Genomic DNA, 22,650 nt, shown 5'->3' with positions numbered 1-22,650 from the left:
CGGGGTGATTGGGGGTAAAGGAAGGTTGGATGGGGGAGCAGGGAAACTCATACCTTAGTTAAGGGAGCCACCTAAGGGTTGGCAAGAGACTTGAACCTGGAATGGCTACCAGAAGCCCAGGGCAATGTCCCCAGTTAGTTCATTGGGGCACCTGAGGATAGGGAACCTGAAATGAATCTATCCTATAATCATACTGATGAATATCTTGCATATCGCCATAGAACCTTCATCTAGCGATGGATGGAGATAGAGACAGAGACCCACACTGGAGCACCGGACTGAGCTCCCAAGGTTATAATGAGGAGCAGAAGGAGAGAGAACATGAACAAGGAAGTCAGGACCATGAGGGGTGCACCCAACCACTGAGACAGGGGGGCCGATCTATTGGGAGCTCACCAAGGCCAGCTGGACTGCTACTGAAAAAAACATGGGATAAAACCGGACTCTCTGAATGTGATGGACAATGAGAGCTGACGAGAGGCCAAGGAGAATGGCACAGGAACTTTCATCTGGCGATGGATCGAGAGAGAGACAGAGACCCAATTTGGATCAACCGTCTGAGCTCTTAAGGTCCAAATGAGGAGCAGAAGGAGGGAGAACATGAGCAAGGAAATCAGGACCACGAGGCGTGCACCCACCCACTGTGACAGTGGAACTGATCTATTGGGAGCTCTCCAAGGCCAGCTAGACTGGGACTGAATAAGCATGGGTTGAAACTGGACTCTCTGAACAAGGCGGACAATGAAGGCTGATGAGAAGCCAAGGACAATGGCACTAGGTTTCGATCCTAATACACGAACTGGCTTTGTGGGAGCGTAGCCTGTTTGGATGCTCACCTTCCTGGACCTAGATAGAAGTGGGAGGACCTTGGTCTTCCTGTAGAGCAGGGAATTTGGACTGCTCTTCAGTATCGAGAGGGAGGGGGAGTGGACTAGGGGGAGGAGAAGTGGAGTGGGGATAGGGGGAGGGGAGCGGGGGGAGGGGGCAATATGTGGGAGGAGGGGGAGGGAAATGGGAAACGGGGAGCAGTTGGAAATTTTAAGTAAAAAAGAATAAAAAAAAAAAAAAAAAGATCCTGCTCAGCCTGGCTCCTGCAATTCCATCTTGTTGTCTCACTCTATCTCTCCTTCAACACTTGAGCTTTCAGCAACAACAACAACAACAAAAAAAAAAGTCAAACTTTCCTCCAAACCAAAGTGACAAATGGAGAAATAGTTCAGTTGGTAAAGGTGTGTGCCACCAAGCCCAACAATCTGAGTTCTATCCCCAGAACCCACACAGTGGCAGGAAAGAACCAGCCCCCACAAGTTTCTCTCAGTCTTCTGTGTTTGTGGAGGACAATAAACAAATAAACATAAAAGAAGAGAATGTAAATGCTACATGTTGTAGGGAGTGAAGAAAGCCCTGAGTGTGTGTGTATTGTTGGCGTGAGTCAGCCATGTTAAGGATCAAAGCTTCACCCATGAGAAATGCTTTCCTCTGGTCTGAGAGCTAATGTTGATTGTGCATGCAGAAAATGTCCACTGTGACTCTGTCCCCTGCCTCCCTGGATTTTACCGTGGAAGATCACTCCCCTACAGAAAGAGCTCCAAACTAGATTACCTAAACCTCCCTCCATGTTCAGTTTTATGCAAAACCCCGCCTCTGTGTCCGGCTGTGTGCAAAACCACACTTCCCTCTTCTACTGTTTGTAATAAACACGCTGAGCTCCCTGAGTGTTGTGGCTTCTCCCTCATGGAGCCCAGCCCACCTGATCTCAGCTTTACTGTGTCTGTTTGTTGTCTTCATTCCCTCATTGCCCATGTTAGGTCAATCCCTGGAGCAGTGCGGGATAGGGCAACATACATTCTCTTTTCTTACATGGAGCATGCATTCTGCATTTCCTGAATAGCTATGCATTTACTGAAACTGTGTCTGAATCATCCCTTCCCCAGTCAAGGCCCACTGACTAATCCACATCTAGCTGTCTTTCTGCCCTTCTGGTGGACCCTGTACTCTTTCACAATGCTCTTAAAATATTTTATGTATGCATTTTGCTACTGTAACCTGTTATATGCCTCTGAGTACAGGAACTGTAACCATGGTGTAGCCATGTGATCCTCCGTACCTTCCCAGTGTCCTCTACAGTGGCACACATGGTCAAAGGAAGTATATATTTATTAAATGAATAAATTCCAATCTCCTTAAAAAGTGTGCTTTTTTTAAGCTTAATATGATTATGTGTCTGCATATGATGAAGGTGGCAACAAATTGGTTCATGGCTACTCGGAAAATATGCCAAAGAGATGACAAAAGTAGTTTCCATGGCTACTTCATTGAACATCCCCCTGCAGGGAAGAAAGAGAGATATCTCAGACTCTGCCATCACTTTCTTCTCTACACACGGTTTCCATGTTAGAAGAAGTCATTTATCCTGTGGTCTTTATGTCACAAGAGGTCTACACAAAAAGACTAATCACCTTGTGACCTATAGCTCTGGTACAATCCAACAGTCCCCCATTCGTGTTCAGGACTGTTACCATCAGAGCCAGGCAAATTTTACTGTACGTAGACGCTCACTCATGCTTTTCTTCATCTTGTATTCCTACAGCTGTCCACAGGCTCCTACCCAGCCTTGCTAGCTTTACAATCACAGGCATTTCAGCACCTTGGGAAACCCTTGCCTATCATTAGCCAACTTCAATCCATCCACCCTTCTCAATGTTATTGTAGACTGGGCTCCAACTGAAACCTACTGGTCCATCGATGGTTTTCAGTGGTGAGATATTTGATTGCACTGTGTAAAGATATATCACTGAGGTTAGTTTAATAAAAAGCTAAATATCCAATAGCTAGGCAGGAGATGCCAATGAGACGTGGAGGGATTTGGACATACAGAATGAAAGAAAGGTAAAAAGTCACACGGTAATATGTAGATTAATAAAAATGAGTTAATTTAAGTTATAAGAGCTAGTTAGGAACGAGCCTAAATTATAGGCTGACCTTTCATAATTAATAAGAAGTCTCTCTTTCATTATTTGTGAGCTGGTGGCTCAAAGGAACGTTCGACTACAGTTTTCTTGACAACCCTCGATAAATTCTGAGTTCTTTCAACATGAGGTAGGAGTGTTATGGGAATCTCTCTAGAATAAGTTTCAACACTAGGAATGATCCTGACAAAATTTATGACTATGGGTGCTGATGCAATAGGAATCCAGCTCTCTACTCAGGTTGAAGAAAACTTAACTATTGTTCAGGAAAGCACAGTCACTCTCAGAATGAAATAGATTAGCTGGCAGAAATTGTCCTCTATAGTCGCAGAGGATGAGACTTGAGTACTGCTGATAAGAAAGGTACATGCCTAGTTTCAAATGAGGAGTGCTGTTTTTACACTACACAGGCAGGAATAGTATGAGAAAGGGCCAAGACTCTGTCCAAAAGATTAAGGATAGAGATACAAATGAAAGCCAGTGGAGAACAATGCAGATGACACTTTAGGAGAACCAACCCCATTGTCCAAGACAGATTCATGAGGACTCGTGACAATGGAAAGGAGGGGATTACATAGAGTAAGGTAGGAAAGACAAATTATTCAATTCTGGTTTATTTAGAGATTTACTTAAAGCACTGCTTATATTACCTGTTTGCCAAGCATGATTTCACTTACTACCTAGAGAAACAGCTGAAACAAAGAGTCATTGCCCTTAACAACCTGCTGACTACTACATATGCGTCTGTAAAAATCTTACTTGCTTGTCCACCCCACCTTATGGTTTTAGAGTATAAAATGAGACTGTAGATTGGACCTGGGAGCAAAGCCTCCTGGGAGCCATCTGGGCATTGGTCTGTGGGTGCCATCTCTCTTCCAATCTCACTGGCGTCTGAGTATTTACTACAGAAAGATTCCTGAAACATGAGGTCTGTTTTGCTTTATCTCATCCCAAATACTTCTCCTCATTCCTCTTTGAAATATCTCTGCTTGTGTACATCCTGCTTCACAGTCATCATCCTTGGCAGTCACTATGCCTTCCTCCCCGTCACTGATGACTATCTTTAGAACCCATTGCGTTTATACACTTGTGTGTTGGCATGGAAGATTGGCATGGTGTTTTGACATACTTATTTGATAAAGTATCTCTGTGCTCAACTTACTATTAGAACAAAAGGGGCCCCACTGAGATTGTGTTTCCTGACTAAGAAGTATTCAACTGTGGGCACATATGAAAGATTGTATTGCCAATATCAATCGATTACATTTAAGTCTTTTTAAATTTGTCACTGTGGCAAGCAATAACTCATAGGATCTCCACCATATGATGTTGCAAACATCAGCTATCAAAACATACATGAATTTGTTTGAGCAAACATAGGCCAGGCATTGATGTTCTAAACTGAGTAACACTTTCATCTTTAAAACTTTGCTGAATGAAAATGAACGTGTGCCTTAAAAATGGGACAAAGCACATATTCCCCGTCTCGTGTTCTCAGAGGAGCGAGTCTCAAAAGAGTGCAGCAATGCCTTTTACAACCTCCACAGCCAGGACAATAGGAGCACAGAGAACTGTAGCGAAGGCGTTCAGGGTTTGCTCCAAAAACGAGGTGTTCTCTTTCTTTATAGTCTCAATCTTACTTTTCAAATTATTTATTTCTGCATTCATTTCCTCAGATTTCTTCTTATATCCTTCAGCAAGCAATGCCTTTTGGGCCTAAAAAAGTCAAAGTAGAGACAGAAACAAATATTTTTAAATTCCAAAGGTATACTTTGTTTAAGATCTTTGTCAAACTGTCTTTAGGTTACTCTGAGAAATGATTTCTCAGTTACCAAAATAATTTAGCACAAACAATATCATCAGAGTTGGACCCATGTGTTGGAGGTAGCATAGTTTGAACGACCAAATCTGGCCCACCATTACGGTTTTGCTACCAAGCTCACATAGGCAGTTCTCAGTCAACTGGTTTAGCAAGACAGACTTGATGGCAGCTTACCAGCTGATTAAGGAATACATCCTCTAACTTGCGGATGGACAGTAAGAGAATCATTTGAATTCCCTGTGCCAACTCGAGGAGGCTACCTACCCTAGAGACAGCAGCAGCCAAGTTCAGAAGCTATCATTTGCTACACTCTTCCTTGGAGATTTTGGACACTTTATGTCAACATAGAACATCCTGAGAGTCTGTGGTCCAGACAACCTTGGCCTCAAGACAAGTCGACTGCCAGTCTTATTACCTGCACCTGCTTAAAGTATGTTAGTGAATCTTCATAAGGTCAAATAATCTCTAACTCAAAAGCCCAAATGCTCTCAACATTCTGCAGTGTCCAGCAGCAGCCATAAATACCTACATTTCCTAGAATCTACATATAGAACAAAAGTCAAAGACGTGGAAAAAGAGAGAGCAGGGTCTTTCTATGAATCCCAACGAATAACTCATAGCAATGAAGTTTCCTCCCATTACCCAGCTGTAACCATCTTCCCTCCTGCCTGAGGATCCAAGAGCACAGGCACCAGAGGGATGGGGAGTCACACCTGCAGCTGCTTCTCCAGAATCTTCTTCTGGTCTTTGATGAGCTGCTCTCTCTCCTGCACCAGCTTCATTCTGAGTTGTTCGAGGTTTTCCTTGTGACTTCTTTCTTGAGCCTTCATCAGTTGCTGCTGCTCCTCCTGCTTCTGTCTAAGCAGGTCTTGTTCCTTCTCTGCTGCCTCCTTCTGGGCCCGCTCCTCTGTCCCAGGAACATTCAGGAAGGGAAGAAAGTGATGGGTCAGGTAAAATGTCTACATTCCAGAACCCAGAGAGCAATTCAGATCTGAAAGGAAACCAGACTCCACACTGGTCCACACAATGGAGAGAGTGTTTCTGGAGGGGATGGAGGAGACCCTGCCCACCTGGCTGAAACACAGACTGACTTCCTATTGCTCTCAGAGTGAGAATCCACAGAAGGGTAGAGAGCTGCTAACAAGGGGATGGGCTAACTACAACTTCTATCAGGAAGCCTTGTGGGAACCTGACCCCTCCTGAAAGCCAAGAGACATGCTCCTGTACCTGCAATGGCCTTCTCCCCAGCAGTTAGGGCTGTATCTGCTTTCAGGATGGAACTCTCGACGGTGGTCTGTGACTTCAGAAATCTCTGGAAGACTTCACTTGCCTGCAAGACCAAGAAGGAGCAAAGACCTTGGTAGAACCTGGGAGAGAACCTGTGTGAGTTAACACAGTCTCCACTGTGCCTCACTGACAAAATGCTACGGTGAAGCCTGCAGACTGGCCCTGCTCTACAGTGGCACTAGGTACTTCCTGCTCCATGGCTTTCCCAATTATACCTTCTAGGGCCACCTGCTACCTCCTGCTCTCAGATCCGGCCGGTTCACATCTTGTGTACATGTGTTCACTGGAACCTATGATGCTTTCAAATATGGTATCCCCATGTAAAATGCTGCATGATTGTGTGAGCTTCACCTCCTTCTGCTCTTGTTGGATGTATTCATGGTCAAGTCCCTCTACCTGCCTGGGTTTCATGGTACAGGTGTGTAAACTCTCACAGTAGTAGGGGGCATCACTCAAAGCATTGTAGATAACTAAAGAAAGGACTAAAAAGGACTCACCATGGTGTCATGGTGACAACAACTGAGTAATATATTAGCTGTTGGAGGGAAACCCGTTGTTAGTTCCTGGCCACCCAGAACCAAAGTAATCATACAGAATCCATATTATTTAAAACACTGCTTGTTACCAACATGGCCAACTAAAATCCACTTAAAACCTGAGAGAGCTTGAAAAGAAATTTTAGACACAAAAAAACAAAGTTTAGCCACATTTTTTTTCAGCTGGTAACTTGCCACAGCTCCTTTAAGAGAGGGTTTCCTGATTCAGCGGTAGCAAAAGAAAAAAAAGCCATACTGTTTTGAAATGCCAGCTTTCTGGGCTGTGCTGCCACCTCTGGCTCTTTCAGGAGACTGAGCAGTTGAATGGGGTTTGTGAGCAACATGCTATGGCTTGCTTGGTGGCAGCATAGACTGACTGTGTGCCTAGAGAAGGGGCATTGTGCATGGTTCTCGGAGGAGGCTGTGGTGAGCAGTTTCACCAGACTGGGCAGTGTGGAACAAGCAGGAAGTACCGTATATATCCTAACAATGGCGCAGCTTAGATTCTTAAGAAGTGCTTAGCATTTTAAGAAGCACTTCTTATCAGAAAATAATTACAGATATGCAATAAAGACAAATCCAGATTTTTTTTTTAAAAAAAAAGACCTCTAAATGGGCTAAATGGGTCACAGTGTTGGATAAATGTACATAGGCTTGGGAGAGAGAAGAAAAAGAGTATAGAGAGTTATAAAAAAAGAAATAGACAGTCAGATTAAAAAGAGTAAAACAAAAATAAACCATGTAAAGATGGAAAGTTCACAGAGTATGGATTATGTATATTATTGTGTTTTCTTTGAATTTTTTGACTGTGAAGGAGCTAAATAACCAACATATATACTGTAAAGGTATCTTGACTTCAGAATTTGAGTCTAAGGTTATGTTGCTTTGGAAGAGAGGTTTTTCCTTTGTTTCCACAGAGGATGAGAACCTATGGAATTATTCCAGACTACTGTGGTTTGATGAACCAAGACCCCTTGAAAGTTTGCCTTGAACACCCCTCAAAAAATTACTTCACCCAATAAACAGTAGGTAGAAGTCTGGAGAGAACTACTCCCATCCTCCCAAATATTGTTTATAAATGTTTATTTATATTTAGAGGGGAATATGCTATAGAGATGGATACTTTGCATTGGTATGTATCTTGGTTTATTGATACAAATTTAAGGTCAATTTTGTTTTATATATATATATATATCTGCTCTTAATAAGGTATTATGATTGTGCAGTTCATTTAAAAATGTTATGTATAATTAAGAAATATAAGTTAATAGGGAATCATCTATAATAGTCAAGCTTGCAGTTATGTTAGTTAGGTTTTCTAGATATATAGCAATATATTTCAGTTAGATTGGTATTCTTCAAATCTTTCAGAGACCTTCAGAATATGGCATTTAAAGTGTTTTTAAGAATTTAGGACTTTTCATGACAATGAGACACATCTGCTCCTGGCAGCACCAATCTACTTCAAGAGGAAGATGGGCATTAAAGAGGCTCCAAATGGAGTTTGTTTAGTCATTTGGGCAAGAAACTGCTCTTGCCTGGACTGCTTGATGAACTAACTGAACTTGAAGAACCACAAAAAAAAAAAGACTGTTAAAGGTGAGATAGTCCTTCAAGGGTCCTGCTTCATGAAAGAGTCTGCCAGACATTCTGCAGGACACAGAAGAAAGGGACTGATAAACTGTCAATATAGGTGGAACTGTCTTTGAAATTTCCTGCTTCCTGGGGAAAAGTCTGCTGGATACTATGGGATGTAGGCTGAAGATGGATGCCCCAATGGTACAAAAATACTTTGGGTGACTGTCCAGGCAGCAAGATGTCTCTGTCAATTCTAGAGTTTTGGAAGTTGCTTACAATACACTTCCTGTTTACTTAGGTAATGTTATATCCTTCTGGAGTCTTTGATGGAGTTGAAGAATAGTTATAGTTTTCCTTAGATATGATAAAAGATAAACTAGATATAAATATTATAACTGTAATTCTTGCTTGATACCTGTTTTCTTATATGTAATTTTACTATATTAAAGTTAAAACCTTCTTTTTTATTTGAACAGAAAAGGGGAGGTGATGTAGGATTCCCCTCTATATGCTGTGATTACCATTAATGAATAAAAGAACTGCTTTGGGTCTATAGTAGAGATACAGGGGAACAGAGTGAGGCAGGGAATACTAAATGGAATGATGGGAGAAAGAAGAGGAGTTAGAGAGAAGTCATGTAGCCCCACGGACTGGACAGAACTTTAGCCAGTAAGCCACAACCATGTGGTGATACACAGATTAATAGAAATGGGTTAAATTAATATGTAAGAGTTAGCCAATAAAAAGCTATAGCTAGTGGGCCAAGCAGTGATTTAATTAATACAGTTTCTGTGTGATAATTTCAGGGCTAAGTTGCCAGGAACCAACAAGTGGCCTCCTTACTACAGTTAGCTGTGTTCCTACATTTATTACTACCCCATTGGGGTGGTTTGAAAGAAAATGGTCCCCAAAGGGAGTGTCACTATTAGGAGTTGTGGCCTTGTTGGAGTGGGTGTGCTCTTTTTGGAGGAAGTGTGTCACTGTGGAGGTGGGCTTTGATGTCTCCTATATGTTCAGTATACCACCCAGTGTTCAGTTCTCTTCCAGAGACACAGAACTCTCAACTCCATGTCTGCCTGCACCCTGCCATACTCCCAGCTGCCATGCTTCCTGCCATGATGGAAATGGAATGAACCTCTGAAACTCTAAGCTGCCACCAGAATTAAATGCTTTCTTTATAAGAGTTGATGTGGTCACAGTGTCTCTTCACAGCAATAGAAACCCTAAGACACCCATAGGTAGACCATTCTGACAGAATCATGAAATTATCACTCAGAATGCAATAACTTATTTAGTTGATGCTCTCATGGTTGTAGGCAGAGACTGCTCATTTGCATCCCAGCTGCTCAGACCCAAATATCACACAGAAACTATATTAATTACAACACCACTTGGCCTATTAGGTCAGCCTTCTTATTAACTAATTCTTACATCTTAAATTAACCCATTTCTCTTATTTTGTATTTTACCACAAGGCTCATGGTTTACTGGTAAGGTTCTGGGGTGTTTGTCTCTTTTGACAGCTTCATGGCCTCTCCCTGACTCCACCTTCTTTTCTCCTCTATCTCTGCTTGGAATTCCTGCCTTGCTCTATTCTGCCCTGTCATAGGCCCAAGCAGCTTCTTTATTCATTAACCAATAAAAGAAACACATATACACAAGGACTTCCCATACCACATGGATCCATATTGAGAACTAAGATTGTGCACCTTGTAAATTTCCAGCACTTAGCATCCAAATACCAAGGTGGGGTTAATTTGCTATTCTATCTCTCCTATTTCAGAAATCCTCCCTCTGTTCTGAGCTCCCATGCTCCCTGTTCCTCACCTTCACTCCTTTCCTGGGCACCTGCCAATAATCTTGCTCAATCTTCTCCCTCATTTCCATGTAGAGCCTGTGTCCTCCAGCAATGGAGAATGTCCCCGCTGAAATACTTTCTGTTAGTGCTTTCGCAAGACAATTCAGTTTTTCCTGGCAGTATTTCTCTGATGCCTCTTCATTCTTCAGCAGGAAATCTGCCCTCTTGATCACTATTAATTCCTGCAAGGGAAATAAACAGAGTCAAAATGAAATGGAAGGAATAAAGAAGACACAGTTCTAAAGACGCATGAAAAGGATGGTCATTCTCATGAGAAAGCATTCCAGTTTAATAAGACTCAGAATCAGTAGATAATGTCAATGTGACTTAATTCAGAACCTTAAACCTGTGCAAAGCAATGGGTAACTGGACTGTCCTCACCACTAAGACTTTCAGTTAAAGGATGGTTACACCCATCAATCTCGTGATTCCTTGCTGCCTTTACATCCTGTGGGTCTATGATAATGGTGATGACATAACAAGGAATACTAGGAGATACCAGCAATGTAATTCTGGTATAAGAAACTTTGATTCCTAAAAATGAAAGGATTTGTACAGAAAATTTGTACAGAAAACAGGTTCAGAGATGAGCTGTGGATGTTTTGGACAGGATTGCAATCCACAGATATGTTGACAGAATTCACCCAAAGAACAAGTCTATCCTGGTTTTCCAACAATTAGAAGGATTTCTGGATTAAAGGTACCTGAGGTTTGGAAAGGATTTATGGACTTTTGCAACTACATTCAGTATGAAAATACAGAATGCTCATCTTTGAATAAGACAAGCACCCGGGGTCAACAAAGGCACAGCAACACTACAGCCATGAAGGGACAGAGTCGTGACACTTAATGACAGAAACATTACCAGCAGCTTCTTCTGGAATTGCTGGTTTTCGTCCTTGAAGGAGTGCTCCATGAAGACAGCAATGGCTTCCTTCTCACAGGCTGTGTGCACACCCAGCAGCTCCTGGAGCGTGTCTGTGGGGAGCCTCAGTCGCTGGCCCATCTGCTCACTGTAGTGCTCAGCTGCCTTCTGTACAGCTGCTGAGTTCTCACGCTGGGCCAGAGTTGTCACCGCATCATCCAGACAAGGCACAGTTCCACTGTTGATGGCATCCACGTAGGTTGTCACCAGAGTCCCCAGTCCTTCACGAACCAGGAGTTTCAGGGTAAATCAATTGATGGGATATAAGATTCTAAGACTATATTTTGAAAATCACTCACACATACACACACACACACACACACACACACACACCTCTTTGCTAGAAGGATAACTCAGCAAGTTAAGAGCATCTTGCAGAGGACCTAAATTCAATTCCCAGCACTCACACTGAATGACTCACAATAACCTGTAACTCCAGCTTCAGGGGTTGAATGCCCTCTTCTGGTATATGCTTTTGCTACCAATTTCTTATTTTCCCTTCACTTTCATGGTTTTTCCAGTCCACAGTGATTTTCTTTTAAATTTATTTTTTAAAAAATCCACTTTCATCTAAAAACTTCAGGCGCCTTTGGGAAATGCAATTTACATTTAATATTTTAATAGAAGTTATATTTTAATAGAAAATAAATGGCATAAGGAGACTAATGAGAAAACATATAGCAGACTGCAATTATTGCTGATTCTAAAGTGTGGGTTTACAGTGACCTAAACACTAGTATTTATATTAGAGCTACTTTAAGCTTCAAAAAGATATTTCACATTCTCATTGCAAAGAATAATTAATATAAAACACCTCCCCTGTAAGAAATAATATACATCTGCTTTAGTGATCTTAATAATGATTTATTATCAGTTGAGAACTTTTTTACCCTTGTGATTGTATTAGCAACTGAGAGTTTCTTTAGATGTGTGGAAACCAGAGATACAAGATACAAAGTTTACAGTTTTAAAGGTATTGAATCCTCAATAAATAATTATAAAATATATACATTTCTTCATACTAAGAATATATGCACACCATTATGTTTAGAATCAATAAAAAATAACACACACATTTCAATGTATTCAACATACATTATGCAGAAGTGTGAAAAAAACACTCACGACTCCCAGTGACCTTAATTCCCTCTCGGAGTGTCTTGATCTTTGCCTCGGTGAAGGTGTAAGAAACAAAAGCCCTTGTTTGTTCCTGGAACTTAGCATCCAGTTGGCCTTCTGAGATAGTCTCAATTTTGCGTAAGAGTTCCTTGTCATTTGTTGGCCGGTCAAAGACAAAACACTTCCGTTTAGGGAAGAAATGTCTGATGCACTCTCTGGGCAAGTTGGATGCTTGGATTCTGGGATTGTCACCTGGTGTCAAGGGAAACAAAGCCATGAGGTAGTCTCAGAGCAGAGAGCAAATGATGGAGGCCCTTGTCTCTGTGAAGTGTTCTGCACTCACAGGTCTCTGCCATAAACATGCAACACTTCTTTTTTTTTAATTAATTAATTTATTTATTAAAGATTTCTACCTCCTCCCCGCCACCGCCTCCCAATTCCCTCCCCCTCCCCCATCAAGTCCCCCTCCCTCATCAGCCCTAAGAGCAATCAGGGTTCCCTGCCCTGTGGGAAGTCCAAGGACCACCCACCTCCATCCAGGTCTAGTAAGGTGAGCATCCAAACTGCCTAGGCTCCCACAAAGCCAGTATGCATGCAACACTTCTTTGCATGTTAAAAGTATACCAAGTTTTTACTTGGCAGACATCTGATGAAACAGTTCAGGAGACATTTGACTCCACTGGGAAGAGCATATGACTGAAATCCACAGCCCTGAACATGCCAATCAAGCACACTATAGTTGTGTGCCCTGTTGACTGAACAACAGATTGTATGTGATTTCTGGCCCAATCATTCCTTTGTAGCAAGGGTGCTGCGAAACCCCAAAGAAGAGCCACAAATAAAGGATAATAGACTATTAGAAATAGCAACATTAGCAATTCTAAGAACAATGCTGTGGTCACCAAAGCAAAACTACTTTGATTCTAAACAGAACTCATTTTTAAGGCAAAATATACAAACAGAATAAAACAGTGGTCACTAGAGATGGGAAGGAGGAGAGATGGGAAGTCAGGAGGCACTAACTGACTCATTCGCAGAGTTTGGAGAACTGCAAAGGTAACGTGCAACATCAAGTACATAGTAAAGCCGTCAATTCTAGCTGTTTATCATAAGACTTAACTGTGTGTAACGACTGGTGTGTTATCTACATGACTTACAGTATCCACCTTAATACCCACCTGTGTTCTATGACATCAGTTTATAAATCTAAAGTACACACAATAAAATTCATTTTTTAAATTTTATCAAAAGCCTCAGTGGCCCACTGTAGCCAGACTGTGAATTTAGGGCATTCTCCCGAGCTCCGAAAGTTCTGAGATGTAACGGCTCACAGACCGCTCCTCTGCCTGCCTCTGGGTCAACACAGGGATGCAGACTGCAGCAGCTCACAGACTGCAGCGGCTCACAGACTGCAGCGGTTCACAGACTGCAGTGGCTCACAGACTGCAGCGGTTCACAGACTGCAGCAGCTCACAGACTGCAGTGGCTCAGACTGCAGCAGCTCACAGACTGCAGCGGCTCACAGACTGCAGCAGCTCACAGACTGCAGCGGCTCACAGACTGCAGCGGATCACAGACTGCAGTGGCTCACAGACTCCAGCAGCTCACAGACTGCAGCAGCTCACAGACTGCAGCAGCTTACAGACCGCTCCTCTGCCTGCCTCTGTGACAATACAGGGATGCAGACTGCAGCGGCTCACAGACCGCAGCAGCTCACAGACCGCTTCTCCACCTGTTTCAGGACAGCGAAGAAATAAAAAGGAGAGGGAGAAAAACTGACATTCCTTACAAGGTTTCATCAGCTCCACACTCAGGCTAGTAACGTCAACGTCTCTACAAATAGTTTATAAACCGTTAACAGAACTGACATGGACCATTAATACTACTGATCCTAAAACTGTGGTATGAATTAAAATAGACTATTATGATAAATTTTGCGCACAACATAACCAATCCAGCATTGGGAACCTATGTTCCTGAGAGAGGAGAATAATGTACAACTCTGTAAAATGTATTTTGAGATGGGCTATGTATGATAAATTCATGAATAAGAATTATGTGGCCAACTTTTTCTTAAAAGAAGGCAGCCGCAAAGTCCGTCAATACAAATGTCCAAACTTGGAGAAGTTTAGATACTTTATATTCTATATGCTAAACTACAAACTGAAAATAACTTGGCTTGGAATAATTTTGCTATGCTCTAGGGTCTACTTTTCTCAAGAAAAAAATCAAACTCCAGTTCCCAGGCATTATCAGTCACTGACCTATCAGCGTTTCTGCAGACCTCCATCCCACTGCAAATACAGAAGGACCCCACAGAGGATGGGAGCAACTCAGCAGATCCCAGCCCTTCCCAGGCCCCCACCCCAGCCCTCCCTCTACCTGGGATCAGCTTCAGTGCGTTCTCCAGGTACTCGTCCTCCGTGATGCTCTTTCCATCTAACTTCAGCTCCAGCGTGAAATCCCGAACAGTCCAGATGAAGTCTGGGAAGAAACTCACAAACTCAGTGGAATTCTTTATTCCATCAGGACTTGGGGAAGACTTTGCCCTGATCAGCTCAGTGAGTTCTGTGACGTAACTGACACTGGGTTAAGAAAAGTAAATTCACATGCATGTTCTCATGATTCTCTTATTAAAAATAAATTCCAATAAACACTCTTTGCTGCCTTGGGTGTCCTCTGCCCCACCAAAAGCCACACAGTGACAGGGCAGGTCTGTGCCTCCACATGCATTCCAGAACACTCAATGAAACATGGCGCCTCAGGTCCTGCAAGGATACTGCAGCTGCTCCAGGGCCTGGTGGTTGATGGTGCCCATGCTGTTGTAGACAAAGGTGCTGCTCAGAAGCACAGCCAGGGCAAAGATCCACGAGTCATTCGTAGGGTCAACCTGGAAGACAATTGAGGGAAGAGGGCTGAGGGGAGTACTTCTCAGGAGTCCTTTCAGAGAAATTCATGGTATGGGACTCATGCACATCATATATTTATGTAAAAAGACTTTACAGGTTTAAGTAAATACACACTCACATACATACACACAGAAAGGTCTGGGAACAGGAATCAGTAGCAGAGCAGGTACCTAGCATATGCAAAGCCTTCATTCAGTCCCTAGCAATGAGCAAGACAGAAAGAGATGGAAAGCCAGAGAAAGTCTATAGGTCATCGTTTCAGTTAAGGTATTTCCTATTCAAAGACAGTAGACAAGAATGCCAGTAACAACTTTGACAAGTATGAGGAGAATCTGTAGCATGAATAATAAACACCCAGAGACAGATATTGGGGTTCAACCTTAAGATCAGAAAAGCAAAGCAGCCAGCCACTGGCTCTTACCTTTACCTCAGACTGAAATGGCGATCCTGACTCTAGGAAACCTCAGAATGAGACTGAGCCTGAGAGCTCTCTACTCTAGTCTTATATTCCTCTCTAGTGCTGGGATTAAAGGCGTGCACCACTACTACCTGCTCTGTAAGGCTGACCAGAGTGGCTGTTTTACTCTCTGATCTTCAGGAAAACTTTATTTATTTAAATACAAGTGAAATATTACTACAAGAATGTGTGCATTTTGTGAGAGGATTCAAATATTTACAATTTTTTTGTTTCCTCAATTCTATGAAAGACGATAACATACAAAAACCTAGCACTGTATTAGGTTTTCAGAATGGCACTCTGTGAAGGATGTTGGAATTTCTTATTCTATAAATATATGTGCTATAGGTATACTATATCACAATAATTGCAATTTGAAAGTCTAGTTATATCTAAATTTAACAAAGATTTTTTTCAGATAATTACTGTTTTCTACTGTACTTATGTTTACAAAAGCTATTTCTTTGTGCTAGACTGTGTGTGGGTTGTGTGTTCATGTTCCTACGGGAGGGGGGGAGAATGATGTCTGTGTAAATATGTGTGTGAGCATGCATGTGAAGGCTCAAAGTATTCGCTGAGCCAAGGTCCCTCACTGAACTTCAAGCTCACTGCTTTCACTAGTCTGGCTGGCCAATTTGCCTCAAGGAATGCCCCATCTCTGCCCCAAGTACAGGATCACAGCAAACTATGCTGACCTGCTCAGTTAACCTGTAATGTATTGGATCAAATCACTTACTCCAAGGTACAGAAACAATGGTGTATTTTGGCTGATAGCATGAGGTCTGATCTTTCCTAACAGTGAAATCCAGCAGACCAGTGTCCCCTCATCCAGCACAGGTCAGGCTGCAGGCATCACAGACAGATGACAGCAGATTTCAAACAGCAAAGGGGACCGACATGAACCTTAGCCCTACCTTCTCCACATCCCCCAGTCCCTCGGTGTCCAGGAGGACCAGGGTGTGTTTTGGCTTGGTGGGATGTGGCACACACCACATCCAGATGCCCTTGGTTTCAGACTGCACGGTGGAGCCCAGAGGGAAGCCTGCGGGGAGAGGCGAGGGGTTCTGTTTTGCTTGGGGTGGAATGTCTCACACGGCCTCGTGGGCAGAATACTTGATGATCATCTGATGTGGAAAGGTCATTTGTCAATCTGTTGTTTCATTGGTTAATCAATAAAGAAAACTGCTTATCTGATAGGTCAGAAAATTAGGTAGGTGGAGTAGACAGAACAGAATGCTGGGAAGAAGGGAAGTGAGCCTCTCCTCTCTGGTCAGATGCTATGGAGCAAGCTGCCAGGTCAGACATGCTGAATCTTTCCCAGTAAGACACCACCTCGTGGTGCTACGCAGATTACTAAATATGGGTTAAGCAAGATATGAGAGTTAGCCAAGAAGAGGCTAGATATAATGGGCCTGGCAGTGTTTAAATGAATACAGTTTGTGTGTTATTATTTCGGGGCATAAGCTAGCCAGGTGGCCGGGAGCCGGGTGGCAGGAACGCAGCTCGCAGATCCTTCAGCAACCATCCACTACCACTAGTTGGAGAGGTTCTAGAGCCTTTGGGAATTGGGGCCTAGTTGAAGGAAGGAGATCACTAGGTCACTGACTTTGGAAGTTATCATTGGTCACCAGGGTCTTCTTTGTCCCTGCCTCTTGTCCTCCATGATCCTCCTCTACAAAGGCTTGCAGCCATCACCTCCTCCCTCAACATGAATCCGGAGTGAACAGACCAAAGCACATTGGAGTGAGCCTCTGAAACTGTGAACTCAGACAAACGCTGGCTCTTCAAGCTGTTCTCTCTGGAACTACGGTCACAACTATGTGAAATGGACACTAGCAGCAGATCCTCTGGGCAGGAGTGTTGCAAAGTCAGGCACGTTGGACTGTAAATTGCTACCATTTAAGACAGTGCTTTCTCAATTTCCAAGACTCTGTTATTATGAGTCATTGATTTCAAACTATAGGGGACATTTAACATGAGAACAATGAAACAAACACAAAAGTTCTGAATGGAAACAAAGAGGCATCAAAGAATCTGCCAACATGGAGGACTTTGGCAACTGTAACAGAGTAGTCTCAAGCCAATAAGGTGTCACTTACTGTAAGTTAGACTGGGAAAGGAGCATTGCCACTGGTTCAGTGCTAGTCTGAGCACCACGGCTCTCACTAGACCAACTAGGGCTACATAGCAGGATCCGATCTCTTAAAAATAAAGGTCTTTGGAAGAAAGAAGTGCTAGTCAGGGTTACTTGTTTTTTGTTGTTGTTGTTTTTACAGTTTGAATATATTTATTACAAGTGTCACCTATAAAATACATTGGCTGTGTAAAAAAATGTCTTAAATCACACTTAGAAAACATCTTCAATTTTACTTTTCTAAAGGTTGAGTTACAATTAATAAAAACATCGATATATGTGGAATATTCATGTCTACAACCATTGGTTAGTTTACTTTGTCCTATCATTTTCTGAAGCTGGTTTTTTTTGTTTTTGTTTTTGTTTTTGTTTTTGTTTTTTGGTTTTTTTTGGTTTTTCGAGACAGGGTTTCTCTGTAGCTTTTGGAGCCTGTCCTGGAACTAGCTCTTGTAGACCAGGCTGGCCTTGCACTCACAGAGATCCACCTGCCTCTGCCTCCTGAGTGCTGGGATTAAAGGTGTGCGCCACCACCGCCACCCCCGAGTGCTAGGATTAAAGGTGTGCACCACCACCACCACCACCATTTTCTGAAGCTTTTTTTACTTGGGGCGAGTTGGGAGTGGGGGTTGCTGCTGGGAATTAAGGCCCCCAGAATACTGAACAGTGTTCTGCCCTAATCACTCCCCCAACCCACTTTAATCAATAAAATTCCAAGTGATATTTCTATCTACTTGCCCTCCAATGTTTCCCAAAGTACAGGCCTTTAACACTAGCACTCCAGAGGTCGACAGGCAGCTAGAGATCTGTAAATTCCAGGGCAGCCTGAATTACATAGCAAGCTACATAACAGACTGTCTCAAAAATATTCCTAAAGTTAACACAAGCTTTTGTTAGGCTTGCTACGTAGTCAGTAATTTGGGAGAACACAAGCCTGCTGGGTGCATATCTGATCTATTGAGCTTCTCGTCACCCAGATGACATTATTTATCTTTTCATACCACTTCAACCCCTAAACTGTTCCTCAATCTGATACTCCCAGTGCTGCCCCAACCCTACGTGCTTGAGTTACTTGTAAGGGGAGAGTGGAGAGGAGAATGACTTAATACTTTTATATTCAAATAATTAACAAGACAGAGTAACATGTGCCTCAGGAGGTAGAGGCAGTTGGACCTGTGTGAGTCCAGAGATAGCCTGATCTACATCATAAAATCCTGGCTAGCCAGAGCTACATAGGGAGACCCTATCTGAAGTCAAACAAAAAGAATGAATAAATAAAGCTGAAAGAACCCAACATGATTTCAAATAAATAAAAGTATGTGAAGTCCAATAATGATTTTTAAGGTCACACCTTGCCAAATAGTCTTATATTCCTAAAGAAATGATAAAGGAAAACATGTTGTATGAGACAGGGGGCTGACAAGCAGGATCCCAGAGTTCAGAGCATTGGAGGAGACACACCTTGAGCACATGCAGGAGAGATTTTCTTAATGTCAGGAAACGCTGTAGGAACAAATACTGCAGAATAGTAATTTAGTGATGACACTGGCAGGAAAGGGTGGCTGTACTGACAGGAGCTGAGCTTTTTTGTTAGGACCGGGAACAAGATATAGAGCAGACAGAGGTGGTGCCGACACGTTAGCAATGCTCACCGTGATTCTGTCCTGCCAGGCGGTTCATCAGATAGGACTTGCCTGTACGGTACAATCCAACAATAGCCACAACTACCACTGGCTGCGAGATCTTGTCCAGAATCTCCAGGGCTTTCTGGTTCACTGATAGCTGCTCCTTGTGGTTCTCCACCAGACAAATGGGGGCCATCATTTTCGGTCCACTGGCCATAGCAACTTGCCAACCTAGGAGATTCTCCTGACACAAATGAAATCACAGTTACCTGTCTCAGCATTACCCAAGGACCCAGCAACTCCAGACTGAGGAGACCTCTACATTGTCTGCATGTAACCTTGCATCTGCAGCCTACAAGGGACTCTCCATCATTCTCCAATTTTTCCAAGGAAGCTTTGTTGAGACGCTCACTGCTGTAGCCAGCAGTTTCACTTCAATGTAAGAAGAAAGTGATCCTTCCAGTGACTGTTAACTGCACTGAAGCCCTACGATATGCTGGGCTATACAAAGGATACCTTAAGAATGTGATGTCACAGAAATGTAAAAGTACCCACAGTGCACATGAGACTCTGAAGCTTCTAAAATCTCAAGTAAGCAGCTCATAGAGATTATTAACACCATGGCAAACAAGCAAAATGACAGATTCCTTGGTTCTAAGTCTTGGTCTCTCCATAAACCAACTTTTAAAATGAGGAAATGGTACTATGGGCACTTCAGAAAACACCCCACATATCACAGCAGCTACATAGATAGCCAACTGAAACAATGCCACAATAACGGTAGGAAATTACAGGCTATCTTTGTTTCCCTTCCCTGCTTCTCCCCAACCTGGAACATGCTTGGTCTGCAGGGAGCCTAGAAGACGTTAACTGCAATAGGCTAACCAGGACTAGCAGCACTAGACTCTGTTTTGGCTCTCTTGTACCGAAAAGCTCAAGATATAAGTTAGAAACGTTTGTGCATTGAAAGATTCTATCCAGAGTAAGAAGGCAACCCAAGAAGGGGTGAGGAATATTAAATATCACCTATGTTTTAATGGAGTAACATCTCAACAAAGAGCTCCTTCATCATGAACTACTCAACTGAAGAATGGGCAAAGACCTGCACTAGACCTTTCTCTCTAGAGGTTTGTAAACAGCCCTAGACACACGAGACAATACCCATTGCCACTGATCACCAAGAAAAGTCTGAGTCACATGAAAATTTTGAAGATTTTATTTTTAAATGATTTAGTTTGTGAGCTGGGAAACACTAGATTGAAAGGTAAAGTGTTTTCCAATGAGAAAATGTCAAAGACGAGGGTCTATTGGGAAGATGAGGGCTCCAAATGGGAGAAACCACTTAGGTATAAAATTTCTCTTTGGGGAGGCAAGGGTGCTTGTTCAGAGTCTGTCCTCACAGAATCTCATGTTCGTTGACTACTCGGGGTTAACTGGACTTAAGTCTTGCTTCTGTCAAACCAAAGCATTTGCTTGAAGTCAAGTTTAGGCTTGTGTGTTCATAGTTTAAGCAAAATAAGGTTATTTCAAGGCGCAGTTCATTTTGTTTCTCAATAATCTGTTAGGCCCAGCTTTCAGGAAGTGACACTGGGAACCACAGGCATCGCATCAGCTCCACTAGGACAGCTACCACATAGGGCAAAACCAAGAACAAATAAAAGAATGGGAACCAGGATATGGAAAGATGGGTGTTTGCAGCATTACTAACAGGAGCATGAAGTGATTATAGCACTGTGGAAAATAGCATCGTTATCTTTATAACATTAACCATAATAACACGGGATCCAACTCCACTTTTGCTTATATGTAGTACCTGAAAAATTGTAAACAAGAGCTTGGACAGACATTAAACACCAATGATCATGGCGGCTGTGTTCACAACACCCAAAACATGCAAACAGCTCAATCTCCCACCAATAGATAGGTGACTTATCGTAATGTGATAGCCCACACAATTGAATATAGTTCGATCAGAGACATGGATGGAATTTGCTGCTTGCTACAACGGGGATGACCTTTATGAGCACATTATGCCAAGGCAAGAGAATGTTCAGAATCCTGAGAATTCAAATAGAGGCAAAGTCCCTTGAGGAGGATGATCAATTTCTCTGCAGCTTACTCCCATTTATGAGAATAAGATAAGGAGTATGAAAAGATGCATACATCATAGTGTGTGTGTGTGTGTGTGTGTGTGTGTGTGTTTGAGTGAGTGAGTGAGTGAGTGCATATGTATAAGCACACCCTACACATCATCAAAGTCAATTTCGACTATGTGCTTTGCTTAGTGAAACTCAGTGGGAAATTAACTAAATTTACTTCTGAATAGATATTTTTACAACCCTACTCTGAGTAGGGTATAATTTATAGACAGACAAAACTGTTCTCTTTAGATTTCAATTGCCTGTTAGCTCCTTGATAAGGATGGTGTTTTCTGGAGGCCGGAGCTACAGCAGGGCCCGGCGAAGCAGGCAGTCTCCCACCCGGGTATCTCCCCACTGCACTGTGGCTGCACTGAGCTGTGAATGCCAGAGCATTGTATTCAGAGACCTCAGAGTGTCGGGCTGCCACCTTATATGTCACCCGCCAAAGGCGGTAAGCTAAACTACCCCAGAATTAAGGCCCGCTACAGACTCCTGAAGACCAGACAACAGGCAGCCTGCCCTTGCACCTCTGTTGCCCCATTGAGTTAGATTAAGTCAAGGTCAACACTAAATTGCTTTGCAAAGTAAACTCACCTGATCCCTTTCCTGCAGGTCCCAGCGCAGTTCCCACCTGCTTGGCGCTCGCCCCTTGTTCTTATCTCTTCCTTCTGCTTTTCACTCCTCCTTTATATAAACTACCGGGCCCAAAGCCACACACTGCTACAAAATTGAAATTGAAAGTAAAGTCACTCAAGATATTGCTAACGATGAGCACTGGCAATTCTCAGCAGTGATGAGGTCTGAACCACAGTTACTCCAAGTCTCCACCCCAGGAATGTGCTCCCACCAACACCTTTCTTTCCTGTCAAGCAAGGGTTTGAAGACTCATCCACATGACATCACCCCAATCTGGCTAGAGTTTCCTAGATTCAAAGACAAACAGAAATCCATGCACAAACATAAGCAGAATTATGTGGCTCAATACAGTAGTAAGACCTTCCTTAGTGGAAATGCCTGAATGTTTGTGTGTGTGTGTGTGTGTGTGTGTGTGTGTGTGTGTGTGTGAAGAACTTTGAGTTTTTTGAATGTGTATTTTCTAATATAGGGGGACAGATTTGTCAAAACAATTTTGAATAAAATAAATAGAGCTGGGAGTGTCGCACACACCTTTAATCCCAAACTCTGGAGGCATAGTCAGAGCTGCAGGATAGTCCCTGTCTCAAAAATAAACAAATGAAACTGTTTCCCAGGACCCTACAGTCCTCTGGGCTGAGTACTGCCTCTGGAGGCTTT

At 42.8% G+C, this 22,650-nt stretch overlaps 1 protein-coding gene across 1 annotated transcript; it reads right to left on the bottom strand.

Annotated features, from left to right (window-relative positions):
- Positions 1-4,374: 4,374 nt before the first annotated feature.
- On the bottom strand, positions 4,375-22,005 carry LOC130875893 (guanylate-binding protein 6-like). The gene is made up of 11 exons (XM_057772180.1): positions 21,952-22,005; positions 19,244-19,460; positions 16,375-16,502; positions 14,875-14,984; positions 14,477-14,673; positions 12,101-12,346; positions 10,916-11,196; positions 10,020-10,232; positions 6,019-6,121; positions 5,505-5,698; positions 4,375-4,685 (listed from the first exon to the last, which is right to left on the bottom strand). The coding sequence occupies exons 2-11, from the start codon at positions 19,431-19,433 to the stop codon at positions 4,479-4,481; spliced, it is 1,869 nt and encodes a 622-aa protein (XP_057628163.1). The 5' UTR covers positions 19,434-19,460; positions 21,952-22,005; the 3' UTR covers positions 4,375-4,478.
- Positions 22,006-22,650: the final 645 nt, after the last annotated feature.

Source organism: Chionomys nivalis, chromosome 6 (genome assembly GCF_950005125.1).
Source record: "Chionomys nivalis chromosome 6, mChiNiv1.1, whole genome shotgun sequence".
NCBI lineage: Eukaryota > Metazoa > Chordata > Mammalia > Rodentia > Cricetidae > Chionomys > Chionomys nivalis.
The sequence above is the reverse complement of the archived record's forward strand: the minus strand, read 5'-3'. Positions and strand labels throughout refer to the sequence as shown.